Source organism: Prosopis cineraria, unplaced genomic scaffold, assembly GCF_029017545.1.
Source record: "Prosopis cineraria cultivar Desert tree isolate PC_DT_omini unplaced genomic scaffold, ASM2901754v1 PC13, whole genome shotgun sequence".
NCBI lineage: Eukaryota > Viridiplantae > Streptophyta > Magnoliopsida > Fabales > Fabaceae > Prosopis > Prosopis cineraria.
In genome coordinates this window covers 7,652,105-7,670,447 of record NW_026555344.1, presented here as the reverse complement: position 1 = coordinate 7,670,447, position 18,343 = coordinate 7,652,105, and the positions used below count along the sequence as shown (strand labels likewise).

At 31.9% G+C, this 18,343-nt stretch overlaps 2 protein-coding genes across 7 annotated transcripts; both read right to left on the bottom strand.

Moving 5' to 3' along the window:
* Positions 1–2,034: 2,034 nt before the first annotated feature.
* On the bottom strand, positions 2,035–7,752 carry LOC129290872 (uncharacterized). 6 transcript variants are annotated; one of them, XR_008588588.1, is made up of 10 exons: positions 7,092–7,752; positions 6,336–6,440; positions 5,552–5,634; positions 5,348–5,450; positions 4,873–4,923; positions 4,033–4,186; positions 3,791–3,929; positions 3,427–3,483; positions 3,219–3,324; positions 2,512–2,544 (listed from the first exon to the last, which is right to left on the bottom strand). XR_008588588.1 is itself a non-coding variant. In XM_054927935.1 (9 exons), the coding sequence occupies exons 1-9, from the start codon at positions 7,279–7,281 to the stop codon at positions 2,369–2,371; spliced, it is 1,005 nt and encodes a 334-aa protein (XP_054783910.1). In that variant the 5' UTR covers positions 7,282–7,738; the 3' UTR covers positions 2,035–2,368. The 6 variants fall into 6 exon arrangements, 5 of the variants coding, with proteins under 5 accessions (XP_054783910.1, XP_054783907.1, XP_054783909.1 ...); XM_054927935.1 differs by lacking the exon at positions 3,427–3,483 and having other exon boundaries at positions 2,035–2,544; positions 3,791–3,827; positions 7,092–7,738; XM_054927932.1 differs by lacking the exon at positions 3,427–3,483 and having other exon boundaries at positions 2,035–2,544; positions 5,552–5,625; positions 7,092–7,728.
* A 4,096-nt stretch (positions 7,753–11,848) lies between these two features.
* LOC129289790 (uncharacterized) lies at positions 11,849–14,876 on the bottom strand. Its single transcript, XM_054926553.1, has 6 exons — positions 14,492–14,876; positions 14,276–14,408; positions 14,053–14,156; positions 12,815–12,959; positions 12,570–12,710; positions 11,849–12,411 (listed from the first exon to the last, which is right to left on the bottom strand). Exons 1-6 carry the CDS (start codon positions 14,530–14,532, stop codon positions 11,947–11,949), a joined length of 1,029 nt encoding a protein of 342 aa, XP_054782528.1. The 5' UTR covers positions 14,533–14,876; the 3' UTR covers positions 11,849–11,946.
* Between the last annotated feature and the right edge of the window lie 3,467 nt (positions 14,877–18,343).

Genomic DNA, 18,343 nt, shown 5'->3' with positions numbered 1-18,343 from the left:
TAAAATTTTAGTATTTTTATAAAAGTTGACACGTATGTTTACAAATAACTAATGTAATAGTTTTGATTATAAAAAAACTAATGTACTAATTTTCAAATCTATATGAAATTAGTTATCTAGTTTTAAAATTTAGGAAAAAATTTCAGGTGGAGACCCTAAATTAGAACAATAGAAAAGAAGATTCCTAAATTTTCTAAATTTCATTGAAAGACACATACAGATTTTTGTTTGAATATGTAATAAAGATAATAAAATTATCATCATTTAAATGAACAATATAAATAATTTATTTATTTTTATATCATATATTGTTACTTAAAAAATGTTGTTTGTTTTCTTACTTCATTTATTTATAACTCTAGTTTCACTTAATTTCATTTCAATTGTTAATTTTATGATAAAATAACTTGTTCGTTCCCCTACTGTATTTATTTATGTAATGTTATTTATTTTTTTACTTTACTAGTTTATGATCCTGAAATAAAATTAAGTGAAAGCAAGACTATAAATAAGTAAAATAAAAAAATAAATAATATTTTATAAATAAATAAATAATATATAGTATAAAATAAATAAATTATTTATATTATTTATTTAAATGAGTATAATTTTATTATTTATTTTATAAATAAAAGTTCGTGTTGGTCTTTCAATAAAATTTTAGAAATTTAGGAATTGTATTTTATTATCTCCGGTGGTGCCACTGAACTTTTTCCTAAAATTAAGTATAAACTTATTTTACGATGAGAGAGAGAGAGAGAATAAAGTTGTGCACGTGAAAGGGACCCACAAAAACACAAAGATGCCAACGGCCAACAGCATGTAAAGATGGTAAGTGAAGTATAAACTTCACTGGCTTTGTCGTAAGCCAGGTGCGGTACCCCATTTATTTAATTCTTATTTATTAAAATAAGAAGGAAAGAAAAGGACAATGAAGAATCTTCCTTCTTTTTTACTTTTCATTCTCATCAATTTTTCCTTTTTCTAATACTTGGCCTTGAAGGAACCAAAATGGAGGAAAATGGAAATCAAGAGAGCCTAATGTTTATGAATTTTAAATTAAAAAATTACAAAAGGTTTTATTATTTTAGCAATATCAATTATTATTATTTTTAAAAAAATATAACAATATTTATATTCTTTAAAATAAACATGATTTTATAATTTACAAGAGATTGAGAGATCACATAGTTGACTACATTATTGTAAATATTTCCTTAAAAACAGTAATATGATTATATTTTATATTATTTTCAATCTATAATTTTTAAAATGCATTTTAATTTTGATTTTTTAAAGTTTAAGACACAAATTTTGAGTTTTCTACATTTTTAAATATTTCAAAAATTATATTTTATATTTTTTGATAATAATAAACATAATTCATTTTGAAGTAAAAATTGAAATTAAAATTTGTCTAACAAATAAAAAAATTAAAAATTCAGATATTTGGACTAGCTTAAATAAATTCGAAGCTCAAAAGTATTTAAGTTAGATTTAAACTATATAATTTTTTTAAAAAAATAAATTTAAGCATATTCGAACCAGTTCAAATTGAGCTTTATCAGAATAAACCAACCCCCTACATCAAACTAGGAAAGTGAGGAATTGTACAATATCCAATTTTACGCTAAAACACTTGCATCGGATAGATTTTCCTTTTCTTGATGCTTTTTCATATCCCTGAAATCCTAGACAACTTGAATAATTCCCATAATCATTCTAATATCTTAATCCGTTCATCACTATTAGTTAGCTTATTTAACCAGTGCATCAAGCCAGCCTTAATATCATTGAACTCTCTTGATTTAATTGACAGGTCTGAGGCAAACTAAACCGCCCTTGGAAAATGACACTGCAGAAAACATGATCATCATTTTTCTGTCTGAGCTAAACGGACAAAAGTCTGGGTTGGGAACATGATGTTTCCTTAAAATATCCGACGCAGGAATATCAAGATAGAAGAATAGTTCTCATTGGAAGAGACATTGTCACGATTATGCAATCCATGAAAATTCTGCATTCTCTTGGTAGTAAATTGAAACCGAACTTTGTAGACAAAAAAATTGAGACCAGCACTATTTTTGGGCCCAAAAATTCCATTTCATCAAAGGCTCCTTCCTTTTCCTTATTTCGTTCCAATTTCCTGAAAATAATAATCATAATAATAATCCCAACTTGCCAAACAAGTCTTTCTATTGTAGCTTTTTGAACATGCCACACAATTTCCTTTTCTCAAGATTCCACACAATAGTCGGGAACATATCTAGTTGTCTTCTGAAAGTGAACGCACAAGTGAGAAAGGAACAACTATTTTCATTAGGGAGCCTGCTAAAATGGGCACAGAAGTCAGGAGTTTAATGCATCCTCAGTCCGCCATGAATATCTCTGGTCCAGAACTATGTTTTGGCGTACAGCATTTGATCTCCCAAAGCTCAACATCATGTCCTCTTTCATACTCTCTCACGTATTGTGGAATTTGAGCAATGTCAATATGCTTCCCCACAAAATAAGGCATGGGCTCGGAGCCAGGGCATTCCATTTCTGCAATTTAATTCTAGCGTTATATGTAATGACCAATTGATCTTAAACTTTCTTTCCTTTTCAAAAATGCAAAATATATTTTCCATAATTTCAGGATGCTGATAGAGCTCATGATTTTACTAAGACCTATAAGAGGAAATCAAGGAAGGCAAGAGGTTAAAAGATAACATTATTGTTGGTTCAGATGTTTGCCCTTCGGATCCTGGTTATGAGGGGAAAAAAGAAAGTAATTGATGGCCTAGTGATGTGCTAGAGTGCTAGTGATGGTTAAGGGTCTTCTGAGGGTAAGGGCTGTGCTAGAGTCACTTTTTAGGTCTTTAAATCTTTCTCCTTGCCTAGAGAGGGGGGTTATTTTGAATATTGAGAGTGGTAAGGAGAGCTCTGGCCTCTCGAATGCCAGGTTGTGGGTGGAGGAAGTCATCTTTCTTCATCATTTTATCTTCTGTTTAGTGTATGTTTGTAAGTGAGTGACTTATATTTTGTGATTGTTGTTTGGTGGAGTGTATTTTGTGCTGTTTCTGTTTCAGTACGTTGTAATTTTCAGTTCCTTATTTCGCTGTAATCCAACTTTGCTATTCGGTAATAGTAATTTTCAGTCCCCATTTGTGGTGTAGTTTCTGGTTTATGCTTGTTTAAAGCTTATTAGAATAGAGGATTCCATCAGATGCTCTTACCATTATCATCCTTGAGATAACTACGAAAATGCGAATAACCATTTGCAACAACATCAAGGTCAGAAAGACTGAAGTTGTAGCGCTTCTCCAGCGCCATGTACAACACCTAGGAACAGAAAGGAACATCATTCATTATTTTTAGAAGGAAAAAAAAATATTATTGCAAAGAAGTACTCAAGAGGGACCATGAGTCATATAAGCTTTTCACCTAAGAGTGGTGGCAGTGCATGTTGATATGGATAAGACCCTCCTCCCTTCCCCTTTCCTACGTGAAATTTAAAAAAAAAAAAAAAACAAATACCACTACCCAATAGAATAAGGATGCTGCCAAAAAAAGCCATAATGAACAATTTCATTATACGTGAAATAATTCAAATTATTCATAAGCACTTCAAAATTTTGTGTTGCTGTGTCTCTGAAAGCTTTTGACATGTGTCTACTACCCAAACATACAAATCCATTCGATTATTTTCCTTCAAAACCCATAAGATATTTCAGGCACAAAAAGTAACACGTATAGAACACATATACATACCGCATTATCAAATCCTGGTAGGGCCATAAACACGTACCTTCCTCGAGCCCCTTGACATTAATCTCTTTAAGGTACTGAAAAATGCATCAGTCAGGTCATCACTATAAATAACATCAGCAGCCAGCAGAAACAAAGCATTCTCTGCTTGTTCAATCTCCCTAGAGGTCCAAGAAAAACTGGATAACACCCAAATAAATGTGATACACAAGTCAGGCAAAAGTTTAAAAAAGTGATGTTCCTCCCATACATCAAATCTCTAATAAAACGAAAAAAGTTTACCCCTGACTGAAAGGAGCCTCTTCTATGCTTGCTTCAGGAGGCCAGCCATTGAACCAATCAAGTTCACGCACACAAATTGCAGCTTCACAATTCAGTAATCCAGCATTAAGCTGAACATTCTTAGCACAGTTCTCAAGTATTTCATTGCCATGGTCTAACCAAGGATTATAAATGTTAGCCTTCTAACTAAACCATTAACCTTTGAAAAACAAGACATAAAGGAAATTAAACAAGGTTCTTAAAAATGTGACTAGTTAACTTCACAATTTAAATATATACATATATATGCATTAGACGCATATCTATAATTTTGAAACATAGTTCCCACTGGCAAGTGCCAGTGAATAAAATTCTCTGCCACTGATATATGATAAATAGATGAGCTGGGCATGCAGCACTTGAATACTTAAACAAACCATAGAGCAACAATTCTGCCTATCTAAAGTAGTTTGGCACTGGAAGCTCCTGTTGTTAAAAGAGATTGAAGGGAAGGTAACAATTCTATGGCAGGTAATCAGCATTATCTCCAATATCACAAGACTCGTTATTTATTTTTGAACAAAAATAGTTGCTTAACTTATTCTCTGTTATTTGTCTTTTCCAGATTTAGCTTCCATTTGAATATCATATTTAAATAGAAGATACATTGATAATCTAAAACTACGTTTAACTGCAGACTAAATGGAATGCATGCAGGTATTATGTCAAGGCTCCCCATAAACAGGCTTTCGATCTGAAATGCCAATTTGTTTTACTATTCATCATTGGCGATTAAAAAGGAGAAGGAAAGACAAATACATGTCATAGGTAACAACATTCAAATAAGAGAAGGCACCTTACCTGTTAGGAATACTGTATTCGCACAACGTGAAAGCAATAAGCCAACCATGCCTGGTAAAGGTGTTGAAAACTAAAAATCATACATCAACAAAGGGACATAATGTAACCCCAATTTCCTTGTTCTTTACAAGTGACCATGTTCTTTCAAATTAAGGGTTTTGACATCTGAAAGAAAAATATTTAATTATTGAACTCCAAAGATAAAATTAAATAACAGCAGTGATGCAAAAATGTTGATGCAAGCTGCCATAGGTCCTTCAATTTCAAAGTAAGGATGGACTCAAGACAAAGCAAAAGGAATAAGATTCTTCCATCCCCTCTGGCAAAATTGAAGTTAGAATCAGTTTCCACGCTTGCACATGTAACTATAAAACAAAGCAAGCTTCAAGCTTATTAGAGCACTGGGGTAGACCGTAGCCATAGGTTTCCATAAGACAAGAAGAGAACAAAAATTTAAGTAAACTGATATACATACCAGTCCCAGCACCAAGCTCCAATGCTATCACTCCATGAAATTCTGGCGAAGATACTATTTTGTGCAGTACAAAATCAGATAATACTAATTCTGCTCTCCAAATCTGAAGAGTTATATTATTAAAAAAAAAAAAATATATATATATAAGCAAAACTGAAAGCATAACTAGAAATTTTTCATGAAATTGATTATATTTACTATTACCTGCAGACCAACGTTTGGAATTGATGATGTGATATTATGTTGGATACTCAAACTACAGCTATCACTTGGAACCTCTGAACTAACTTGAACAACAAACACTCTTACATAAGTAGCATATCTAATGTGCGAAAATGGCAACACAAAAAACAACCATCCATTAGCCTTAGCACAGACTTAGGTTTGACCACAAACATTAACCAGGTTGTCCATGTGCATGCATAATAAAGTTCCACATAAAACAGTGTTTCTACATGACTTTTCCACGATCTTTTTTCCCCAGAAATTCTTTCACTTTTTATGTTGGTAAGCTATATGCACCAGAAGGATTTCAAATTAGGTCCACCCAACATCATTGTTATCAATAGGGAAGAAGGTTAAAATGCAATCAGACTGAGAGTTCAAAGACCATTGTTTTCTGACACCTTCTGAAAGACATTCTTTCACCTCATTTATATATAAAGAATGGCCATCTATATTCAACATAGAAGCTCCGAATCACAGAAACCCAATCAAACTTCCCTCTTTAAATGGTACAAGCAACGACTTTAATTTTCTGGTCATGTAGGTTCAGCACAAATTACTCCCTGTACTTATCAATCTTCCTGCCCCAAATTATTGAGAGAGGCTGAAAAATGAAATCGAAAATTTTCACATTGAAAACAAAATCTAAGGTTGTTTATTTATGAAGGCTCTCAACCAAGTAAAGGTTTAAGTTCTCTATAAGCATGAGCCTGGCAAGAACTCCATTTCATAAGAAATTCATTAAATGCATTCAGGAGCTTACGGGCACGTCGAGGAAGAACAAGGTCACCATCTTCATCCAACTCCATAACTGGACTTGCTATTGCTTCATCTTGCAACTCATGACTGTGTCTGTTGTGAGCAACATCTAAATAATTAGAAATATATAAGGACTCCATTTCCAAGTTTTTAGTGAGTTTCAGAATGAGATATTGCATGTAAGTCACAATAAATATGGTGGTAATGAAATTTTTTACTCATCACAAACAAACAGCACCATGATGTGCTCATATATACAGGAAAAAACTACTATATCAGTTTTAGTAGATTGGCCTACCACATAGAACCCATACTACTCCGATCAAATTAAAGAAATTGATGACCAGTTCTTGTCTGTTTGCAAGCCAAACCCTAAGTACTGAACTGGGGACTTTAGTAGGTCTAGCTTTCAGCTTGAAAGGACTCTAGAACAGGTAGAAACAACGGTGTTCAGGTTGTATGGTTAGCAGTTTAGCATTATATACACCATTTAAAACTTGTAATAATCATGAGTTCACAGGTAATGACATTTTCCATTAGTCTATTCGACAATTAGAATAATGCAAGAATTTTGTCCAACAGATACAAAATGAAACATTTTTAACAGTGATCCAAAGTCCAAACATCGCAGTAATATAACAGTCAGCTAAGAAGGTACTTGAGTTTTTTGCTTGACACAACAGTGAACTAAAACGAAAAAATCTGTGAGTATGGTCCAATTCCGTTAATGAAGTTCGCAGCTAGTGGAGATTCACTATACCGTGGGGGAGACAAATGGTGAAATGGGATATATAGGGTCCGGAGAAACCAGGTGGACAACCTAGGTGAACCTCGCTCATCACCTGCTCCTCCTTTTCCTCTCCATCGCCGTCGTTTTCCTTCGTTAAGACGTCTTGCGTTTCTTCTTCCATTGACGACGGCGGAGCTGAAGAGTAAGTTCCACTCACCATCGTCACAAAGGCAAAGATCGAAAATTTCCTTCGAGTTCTGATTTTTCTTCGTCAATCCGCAGTTGATTATCCCTCAGCTCTTTGACGTCACTAATCATATAAAACGGCAACTTATTTAAAACGACGCCTGAGCATGAAACATGAGATGCCGACTGCTGGCTATGGCGAGTAATCTCACTGATTTTACAGACTAACCCAAACATTTTTTAGTTTTTCTTGTATAAATAATATACGAGGTCAAATTGTCAAAAAAAAAAAAATCCTGACAAGCAAATTAATTGCTAAAAGGCAGTTGGAGAGTTTCGAAAAATGAGTTCCCTTTGTGTCATTATTGTTTTGTTGTTAAAAGATCAAAATGTCCCTGGCAAATAAGATTTGAAAATCAAAAGAAAAAAACAAGCATTTGATAGCGGCTGGCGCGAGCGGTGCAACGGACGAAGGAAGAAGGGGAAGAATTGGAAGCACCAATGGCCGCTTAACTTGTTTGCGAGTTGAGGAAAAATCAGGCAATATGAAGGCGACAGTGATACTCAGGCGACATTAGCAGCAGCATTGGAGTTTCGGCGACCTTGAGTCGAAGGTGTTATTTAATACTTTTTGTGTATATTTGAATTAAAAAATTTATAATTGAAGTTAGGATTCAATTGAAAGTAGCAAGTTGAGATTAAAAAAAAAATCTATAATTTTAACGTAATTTATATTTGGATACTTTTTTTTTATAAGTTAGTTGAATAAATTAAAAATTATTTAGATAATTTAATTCAAAAATCAATTAAAATATATAATGACAAAAATGTGTATAAATTTTGTTGTCTATATTTTTGTGACCAATTTGATATTTTTAGAAAAAAAATCATAAACTTTAGATTGCATTTAAAAGTTAGACTTAAAATATCTAAAATTAATTAATTGTTTAAAAATCAAAATTTTTAAAAAGAGCATGAATGAAATGATAAATTATGGTCTATATATAATTAAAATTTAATAAATAGTGTAATTTGATCTTCTTTAAAAAAAATTAAACTTTAAATTTAAATTTAGAAAAACAATACATATATAAAAATGAGGTTTTAAGTATTAACTATTAACTATTATTTATAATATTGGATTACTTTTGCAGAAGCACCAGTAGTTAGATCTCAACCTCGCCAAATGCTATATTTCACCGACACCGCCTTCTTTGACCTCATTTGCAACATTTTTATGGGCACCACCTTTGCCGTTGACAACACGTTCCTTCTCTTCTCTACTTACCTTGTCTTCTCCATACAGGTCGGCTTTGCCATGCTTTAAGCTGTCTCGGTTCGTGCCAAAAACACCATGAGCACTAGTTCAGTCGACGGAAGATCGGACAGCAACAACAATAGTGAGCATAATCTTTAGTCAGATTTACGGCAAGGGATCAGATGGCGGCGAGCACACTCGTGAAAGTAGAGACCTGTGAAGGTAGAGGAGAAGAAATCATGCCACTCGTGAATGAAGAGAGAGAATACAACACTGTGAATCAGTGTGAGCAACACACTGCACACACGGTGGAGATCGTGTCTTAACGGAGGTGGCAACTGCGGTTATGATCTCTCGTCAGATCCAACAAGCTTGGGAGAGTGAAGGGTGAGCCAAAGCAACCATAGGAACGGCAATGAGGACGATCTGGGTAGAGAGCAAGCAACTGAAGAGAGAGAATAAAAAATTTAAAAAGCATTTAATACTCCAACGTTCATATATCTGGACGCCTAACGCGAATAGAAAAGCTGGGTGGTTGAGCTTTGGTAAAAATGTTGGTTTGGACCCTAACTAAGGTTGATTATTTTTTGCTATCCAAACATGATAAATGAAGCTTTTAAGATCCCAACTTAGGTTTAGTCCCTCCTAACTTAAGTTAAGATTCAATCCAAACATGCTCTTAATCTCTTAAACTCATTCAAGTTGTTTAATTCATTTCGAGATTTGTATAGCCATTTGTGGGCATTATATCTTAAAACAAGTAAGTAATAAATAATTTTTGGCAATTTTTAAATAGGGTGTAAATTTTAAAAAGTTTGGGTAGCAAGAAAGAATGGTAAAGGGGAAGGGCAAAAGGTCAAGGGTTAATGGTTTATGTAAGTTTAAACAAGAATTCTAGTCAGATAAAAAAGGAAAAGGCTAGTTCAAGGGAATTCAAGAGGTTGACTAAGTTGTAAGAGAAGCATGAAAAAACTTGTCTTACAAGAATGGCAAAAGAGGAAAGAGAGAGGATAGGAAGAACTTCTTCAAGTAAAAGAGGTGAAATGTTGACATGATGTCCCAAAACAATTTGTGGAAGTGGTAGAACATGTGAGAAATAATGCAAACTTGAAGGAAGGGGTTGAAAAAAATTAGGTTTAGTAGAATGTTAGATGTTAGTTGCACAAAACTACACCATGCTATCTATACAAAAATGACTAGATGTATTGGCCCTACAACATCATCAATATTCATAAGAAATATGAGGTTAGTGATCAATGGGTGGCTAGTTGAAGATTTATTAGGGCTGCCTAATGAGGGAGTGGATGTTTTGGAGGAAGGAGAACCAAATAAGGAGGTATATTTTGCACTGAAGACAAATTTTGATAAAAAAATGTTTTAGTGAGATAAAGACCGTGATTATTTTAGGGGAATATGATGAAATGTTTAAAGTCATGTTTGTTCTTTATACTCTTGAGATGTTGTTGTGTTCTCTTGCAAGTAGAAGTGTAACCTAACGTTTGTTGAAAATGATTTGTTATGAAAAGACAATGTTAGGTTCTTTCAATTGGTCATATCTTGTGGCAATGAAGTTGATGAAAGAGGTTGGAGAGTATAATATAGCTATGGACAGAGGTAAGGAAAGGAAATACATTGGTGGTTGCCTTTATTTTTTTATGGTAAGAATGTGAAATTTGTTTTGAAATTATGCATTTCAATTAGTTTCTGTTACGTGTATTCTTTTCAAGTCTTGATAGTTTAAAATTAATGTACTTTATTACAAGTATTGTTGTTTGAAAAGTTTCCCTTGCAAAGTATAGTGGCACCCATAATGGAGGAGGTACTTTAGTTTTGAGATGATGAGAAAGTAAATGAAAAGATTCAATTACAGAAGGACACGAGGGAAGGAATCCTATTCTCTTCTTTTCAATGTATTGAAAATCGGATCGGTCATTGAACCGGTTAAACCAATGGGTTATGAGTTAATGGTTCAATTGGGTTTGAACCAAAGGACAAATCGATCATAATTAAAATAATATAATTTAAATAAAAAGACATTAATCATGCAAACATTCAACCAAATTCAAATATCAATCTCTAATATAAGATACAAATGCAACAATAATTAGAGAATTACAACCACCCAAATAAAATATAACTTTTTAAATATTCATTCTTACAATTTTAATTTACAATCCTTCAATAATTAAAAAAAAGTTTAAAACTAATAATCACTAACTAAGATCATCAACAATGACAATCATAATTCATAAATGGTAAGCAACAATTAGACAAATGAACAATATCAAACAATAGAAGATTAAAACAATTAAGGCACAATTAACTTTAAAAAAATACTGAATCTTTTAAATTCAAACTTACAATTAAGGCCTTTTATTTGAAGTTTGAACCACATACAGTGAAATCTAGTTTAATTAACTCACCCTTCGTTGCCTCTTTTTTTTTTTTTAATTTCAAGCTGAATTTTTTTACCTTTTATTTAGTTTTTACAATTTAAAAAAATAAAAAAAAGTGACTCGAGTGGGTTAGCCGGGTTATCCCGAGGTCAACCTCAAGTCAACTGGGTCACACTGAGTCAATGACTGATAGGTTTAGATGAAAATCTAGACCAAAAAAGAGATCAAGTCATCAATTTATGAGTTAAATCGACTGATTTAATTTGAATTTTTATATAATATTTTTTTTAGTATGAGTGTGCAAAGTAAATAACAGGGATGTGAATGTGAAAGCAAATATATTGTCTCTAATAATTTGTGTACAGCTTCCAGAGTCGTGTCCACGTAAGAGCATTGTATATCGTCCCCTCTGGTGATGACATTAATTGCCTCTGGACCTCCACGAACTTCCAACTCAATTCAAGTAATTTTATAGTCCTCTAAATTTCGAAAATAGCAGGTGGAAAGATTCTTACACCAATAAGCTGCCAAAATTGTATTATCCCATTCTTCATGTCTCTCTTTGTTTTTTCAACTTTAATTTTTTCTGGTAAAGTTTTGAACTTTAATTTTAAATAGTTCCATCCTCGATCCTATTGGGGCTGTTTTGGGAAGGGGGGGGGGAATCTCTCTGGGCATATACTCAAGCCCGAGTAGGATTCAATGTAGGAGTAGCCCATTGCACTATTTATCCAACACCTTTGACCTTACACATTCTCCATACTTCTACTCATCACCCCATTCCACCGTAGTTGGGTTCCTTTTACTTACAGCCAGTTTATTGTTGTTTTTTTTTTTTTGTGACAATTTTCCCATAATATAATCCACAAGCATTTCTCTCTCTTTTTTTTTCTAGTCGACATTTTTTCTTTTCTTTTTTGCAACTAGCTTCAGAGACAGGCTAAAAATGAATCAAACAAACATGTGATGACTAACTAGTTTTATGAAGCAAATGATAATATTCATCAGCGAGGAAATCAGTATATATAGCTAAGAGATGTTTGTTTTATCGCTGTCTGATAGATGCTAGTTGAGTGGCCAAGTCATCGGACTCTGGTAGCTTTGGATGAACATGTCCGGCAGGAGGACCAGATCGTATCGTTCTAACTGATATTGCCTTTGGCTTAGGCTTAGGCTTTTCTTCATTCTGCAAATTGGCTTCAACTTTATCATGATTAGGTTTTGGTATGAGGTAAGGGGGAGGAACGATTCCACGGGAAAATGGTCTCTTTTCTGCTTCGTCGTCATTGTCTTCAGAAAAACTTGCTGATGAACTTGAACTCGAAGCCTTTTTGCCATCTCGGGACGACAAGTCTGTGCTTGTTGTTGACTCATCTTCATCGCCACTGTCAATAATAGTAACATTATTAACATCCTCATTCCTTCCTTGAGATGGCGAGTCTCTCCCTTCTTCTCCTCCTCTGTTGCTTCCATCCTCGTTCTTGCTCAATTCTTCATCTCTACTCCTCCCCTGCAACAATAAGCTATAGCTTTACTACGAGTTGAGGAAAGAGAACAAATCGGTCATAAGCTAAGACTTAAATTGCCATTTTCACTTTACTCAGTACATCCTAACAGTTATCAATGTTGGCAAGTCTGATAAAGGTGATGTGATGTAGTAGGACTTACTTCACACATCGAAGGTGGTCTATGAATTTGCTGAATCAAAGCGTTGCCATCCCATTGTAGAGAAAACTCTCCTGCTATATCATACAGTAACTGAATCTTGGTTTCCCTTGTAGGAAGATCTTGCCTCGACTTCGTTACAAACTACGTAAAGAATAACGCAGTTCACAATTGAGAAAGTCATGTCAATTAAGGTTGTAATTTGTGTCAGCAAGAATATAATTGGAAAGGCATGGAATATGGTTCACCTCTTTGCTTAAGTAAGGTTCAAAAGAATTCTCATATTTCTGTCTCAAGAGAGCTCTGAGTTCACGTAATTCTGGCAAATCACCAAATCTTGCAGCAGCGTATATCAATGTCTGTATAGCTTCCTTGCATTCATCCGGCAAATCCCTGTTTTCAAAGCATTTTAATTTATTTTAAAAACGGTTAAGCTTCTCTTCTGATTAACTCCCTCTCATCTGTAATAATATAACACATTTTAACAAGCATCATGCATATTTAAAAAAAAAATAATTTTATTTTATTTTTCTAAATCTCATAAAAAAATTAACTTATTTTTACAATTTTGTCCTTGTCTACAATTAACATTTACAATTTCTAGATCTATATGAAGAACCTCTCCTTGTCCTCACCTCCTAGGCTCACATGGTGGGGATGTGGCCCATTTAAAGGAGGGATTGGGAAGGACTGGATCTATAATTTTGTATATATAATTATTCAATCATGTTAATCAATGCAAGGATAACAATAAAAAATATTTCTTAAAATTACAAAACATCTTTCACTTTAATTAAATCAATAATAGCTTGCTGAAAATATTCTACACTGTGAATTGCGAGTAGGAGGGAGTACAGATTTTGTCCGATTATGTATACATTTGAAGAAAACATGATAAAGAATTAAAGTGTCTTTGAGGCACACTTTAAAACTTTATTATATATGTACCAAAACTTATTACATGTATAAACAGTAAATTCTAATGATATTTTTTATACCTTTAATATTATTATTACTTAGTAATATTTATTGGTTATTAATTAGTTTTATGTGAAAATATGAAAGTCATTTCCCATCACACTTTTTATCAATTGTTTAATGTTTAATGTTTAATATTTATTTACATTAATACTATTTAATAATATAAACTCAGATATCGTGAAGTCTCAATCAAATGGGCTCCCAACATGCTTTTTCCTATTTATAAAACATTAATCTCGGAATATCAAATTTCGAATCACCACCAGCTAAGTTCCTTATCGTAGGGATTCAATTCAGCTTTGCAAATATATCCTAATAAACAGGATTGTGAAAAGCCAAGTTTAACCCCCCAAAAAGAAGTATCAAGATCCCGATGTTATGCAGTGCGTGACAGCATGGCCGAAAAACATGGCTTTTAAGTTGCAATGTTCATCTTAGAAATTTAGACAAGAAAGAACAAGAAAAGAATCATATTACATTACAAGCCACAAAAGAAAAATCTTACCTCTGCTTATTTAGATCGTCAAGATGATTTAAGACGCATTCACTATACTTATCAATCAGTTCGTAACACAGCGATTTGTCATATTCCATCAGAAGCCCTGCAGCCTGCATTCAAATTCAAACACAAATTTTATATTACTCCTCTGTCCATCATCTAAATGAGACCACAAAAATCATGAAAGAACATGTAAGAAAAACCAGAGCATTTTAGAAAGAAAAATTACCCTTTGATAAGCATTATAGTCGAGGCCACGCCTCAGAAATTCAGCAATATCGTTCTTCAGGAACTCCTGCACTGCATTCCTCTTCCTCTGTATAATCTCAACCCTCAATTTCGTAGTGTTCAGGCATGATTTGCTGTTAATCAAAGAAGCAACAGAAGGTTCATCCAAGAACAAAAGAAACAGAGGAACGTCTCTGGGTTAGTGAACATCACGTACCTTTTCTTATAGAATTTGGATTTGAAGAATCGGGAGAACATTTCGGTGTTGTCCGAGAAAATGAAGAATGCGGGAAAGCTGGAATATTATGAGAAAGATGAATGGGTATGTATTTCTTGTAGAGTTACGCCAGGAATCAGGAAACCTGAAGGAAAAGAAACAGAGTTCCTAGAGAGGAGGGAATGGTAAATACATGAAGAAATAAGCTGAGACCTGAATCCTTCTGGGAATGGAAATCAGGGAGGAATAAGAAATCCGTGGATAGGAGGAAGAAAAAAAACGTAGGAACAAGAATGGGGAGAGCGAGAAGTCCCAAGTCTGACGAATGGAAGAGAGAGAGAGAGAGAAGAAGAAGAAGAAAAAGAAGAAGAAGAAGAAGATGGTGAGAGAGTATGAAAATAGGAAAGGCGAGATTGGAAAGTAAATTTAATTGAAGTGAGAGGTAAAATAGGGTGTGAATTCTGAAAGGTGGCATTAGGCAAATCAAACGAGAACGAAGCGCAAGGCTTAGAAGACGGCGCTGTATTGGGTAGAAATCGTTGTTACTTTTTTTAACTCCGACGCCACCAACACTGTCACTCAGCCTTTACTTCGCCAAAATTACATGCTATTCAAAAATGGGTCTGTCGCCCCCTGAGCCTGTGAATCAGTCTGAATGTCTGATTATAATTTGACCATTAGCTTTTGAAGGACCGATTCAATTTCCAAAATTATATACTCCCCCCACTTAAAAAAATAAAATATTTTTAAAAAATTAAATGTTAAAAAATATATTTTTTTTAATTTTTTAAAATATAATCATCAACTTTTTTACAAAAGTATTCCAATTAATAATCACTTTATATTTATTATAGGATATTTAATAGAAATAAATATAAAAAGATAGGGTTAATTTGAAAGTAAGTAATTACTTTATTGAGTAGTGAGATTCGATTAAAAATATTTTATATTTTTTAACAGAGGAAATAATGAGTTTGGAATAATGAGAAATTAGATTCATAAAAGTGTATGAATTTGAATTTAAGTTTAATTTAAATCTATGTTTTATAATAAATTCTTTACAAATTCAAACATTTTTTACTCTTATCATTTAAAATTTTAGCTATTTCAACCTTTTTTTTTTTCTCACATTTTCACTATCGTTACTTTTGTCATTCTTATTTTTTCTCTCATTTTTCATTATTGTTTCTCTCTAATTGAATGATAGAAATAAGTTTATCACTCTCAATCTTTTATTTTTATTTTAAAACTCAGCCCATCTATTTTCTTTCTTTAAAATGTTTTCATGTCATCTAAATAAAAGATTTTAAATATAAAACTTTTAAATATAGAATTTAAATTTATCAATGCAAATGCTACTTAAATATATTCCTTATTTCCTTATTTTTCCTTTTGATCAAATATGTAAAAAGAAAGCGATGGTAAAATTTCAAAAGAGTGAGTTAATTACAATTGGATTCCCAATAAAAATTTTTAAAAATTAAATTATAAATATTAATTTAAAGAATTGCAAACGGAAATTTCAAATTAAAAATTAACAATTATATTTTAAATTTAATTTTTAATTATTTTAATTGATATTTGCGGTTTCTTTTAAAAAAATTAGTTTATTTTTTATTTTTTAATTCATTCCATTTCATTCTTTTTCAGCAAACAAATAAGTCTTAAAATTTAAACATTTCCAATGCCACGTAATTTTTTTTTTGGCAAAAAGAAAAAAGATACATTACAGTTTAGCTTAATTTTCAATTAGGTACATCCCCTGTAACTTTAATGTATAATGTGGAAAGTTTCAGAAGCAAAATACTTTGTGCTTCATTTATAAAATAGTACAGCTCACTATGAATTTTGTATTTAATGTTGATATTGATGTATTAAATAACATATTTTTCATTAACAAATCTTGTTTTTGTATGGAGAATGTACGATTAGATTCTTAATTTTCTGTGTTATAAACCAAAATCGATGACATAGGAAAGTGTGGATCAGGCAATGTATCTGTGATAATTTCACTAATCATTTTGTTTAATTTGATTTGTTTTTTCAAGAATAAGTGTTTTGGTCCCAAAAGAAAAGGCAAAATATTTGAATTCAATTTCCGTAGTAATTTCATCTTTATTTTAATATTCAATTTATAAAAGTTTGGATTGAAAAAAAAAAGAAAATACGATATTTATCATGTATATATCTTGCTTCACTGATAAAATTTCGGGCAAGTAAAAAACTTAACTGGTAAAACGTTGATAATTAATGAGTAATGCCTTTGAGGAATTTTAGATAGGATTTTTTAAAAGCAAGTTATTAGGTACTAATAGAATATTATTTCTTAAAAAATTAAATAAATAACATGTTTTAATAGAAGACTGTGATGAACTATTGTTGTGAGATTCATTTCTGATATAAAACAATATGTATGGAGTATATAATGTTTTTATTAGGAATTAATTAACTTTGTATAAGTAATAATTTTATTTTAAAAAAATTCAATTCCAAAAAATATTCAATTAATTAGTTTCTGTAATATTTGACATTTTTTTGGCCAACTGTAATATTTGATATAAAAACCATATTTGTAATAGATAAGATACATAAGAATAAGACGTTAATGAACTATTATCGTGAGATTTTATATTATAACATACTACAAATATAATTTGATAAAATTTAATTCTTACAATAAAGAGCAACAAGTTAGTTTCGCTAATATATAAAATAAAATTTATAAAATCAAATCACAATATTAACATGTACTGAATTGGGCCACTCGTGATTTTATTAAATGCTGCGTATCTCACGAAAAAAAGTCTAATTATTATTTAAATGTATAAAATGCATTGTATTATATTCATGCAAATTTAATTTTTGAACGATTTCTACAGCATTAATTAAATCAAGATTTTAAAATATTTTGAAGGAGAACACCAGCTTGCAAATCAATCAATCTTTAGTTCTTTCTTGGCACTCTTTACAATTAAAATTTCATTAAAAATTCCAATAATAAAATAAAATTATGGGAAATAATATTTAAATAATGTAATTTTATTCTATATTCTTCTTCCAATTCCGCGCTTTCGTGCTGATTTGTTAGGAACCACTAATTCATGTAGATGCCTCCTCCACTGGGCCAATATGTTTCTTAGTAACAAACTACACACCATTGCGTGAATCAACACTTTAATGTCGTGTTCCGTATTCTTTCTGCTATTATTATTATTATTATTATTATTATTATTGCACCTTTATTCTTAAATTCTGCAACATTTTTCTCTTTTCTTGCTTCTCAAGTATTTAGAAATCATGCTGCCTCCCACATCCACTTCAAAATTAACTAGATGCCTTTATGCTATACACCCAAAAGAGATAATGATTTAAATGTTTTCTTTTTTCCCCGCTTTAAAGACGCTGTTCATTTTTTAAAATATTATTAAAATATATAAACAAATATTGATGGAATCGAAACAAAGTTACATATAAAACAAGTTGAAAAAATTGGCTCACCTCTAAGATTCAAATCTCTTCGCGAGAGGTGCTTGTATTTTTATTTCTAGCTGTATTTCGAACAATATTTATCCCCAATAGAAGGATATTTGTGCAAAAAAATGCTAATGGGAATCAAGTCTAACAGAAATGATTGATCCCTCACAATATCATAAATTATGGTTCAAATTTTTGCTGGTAAAATATGTTCACATTTAATTTCTTTATGATTAATTATAATTGTGAATCGAATATAATTGTTTTTCATAGGAGAGAATGCATACTAACAACCAAGGAAAATATTACAAGAAATATGACGAGAGTTATATTGTGAATGCCTGTTTGGTTAGGCAAAATAATTGATTATTTTATTAA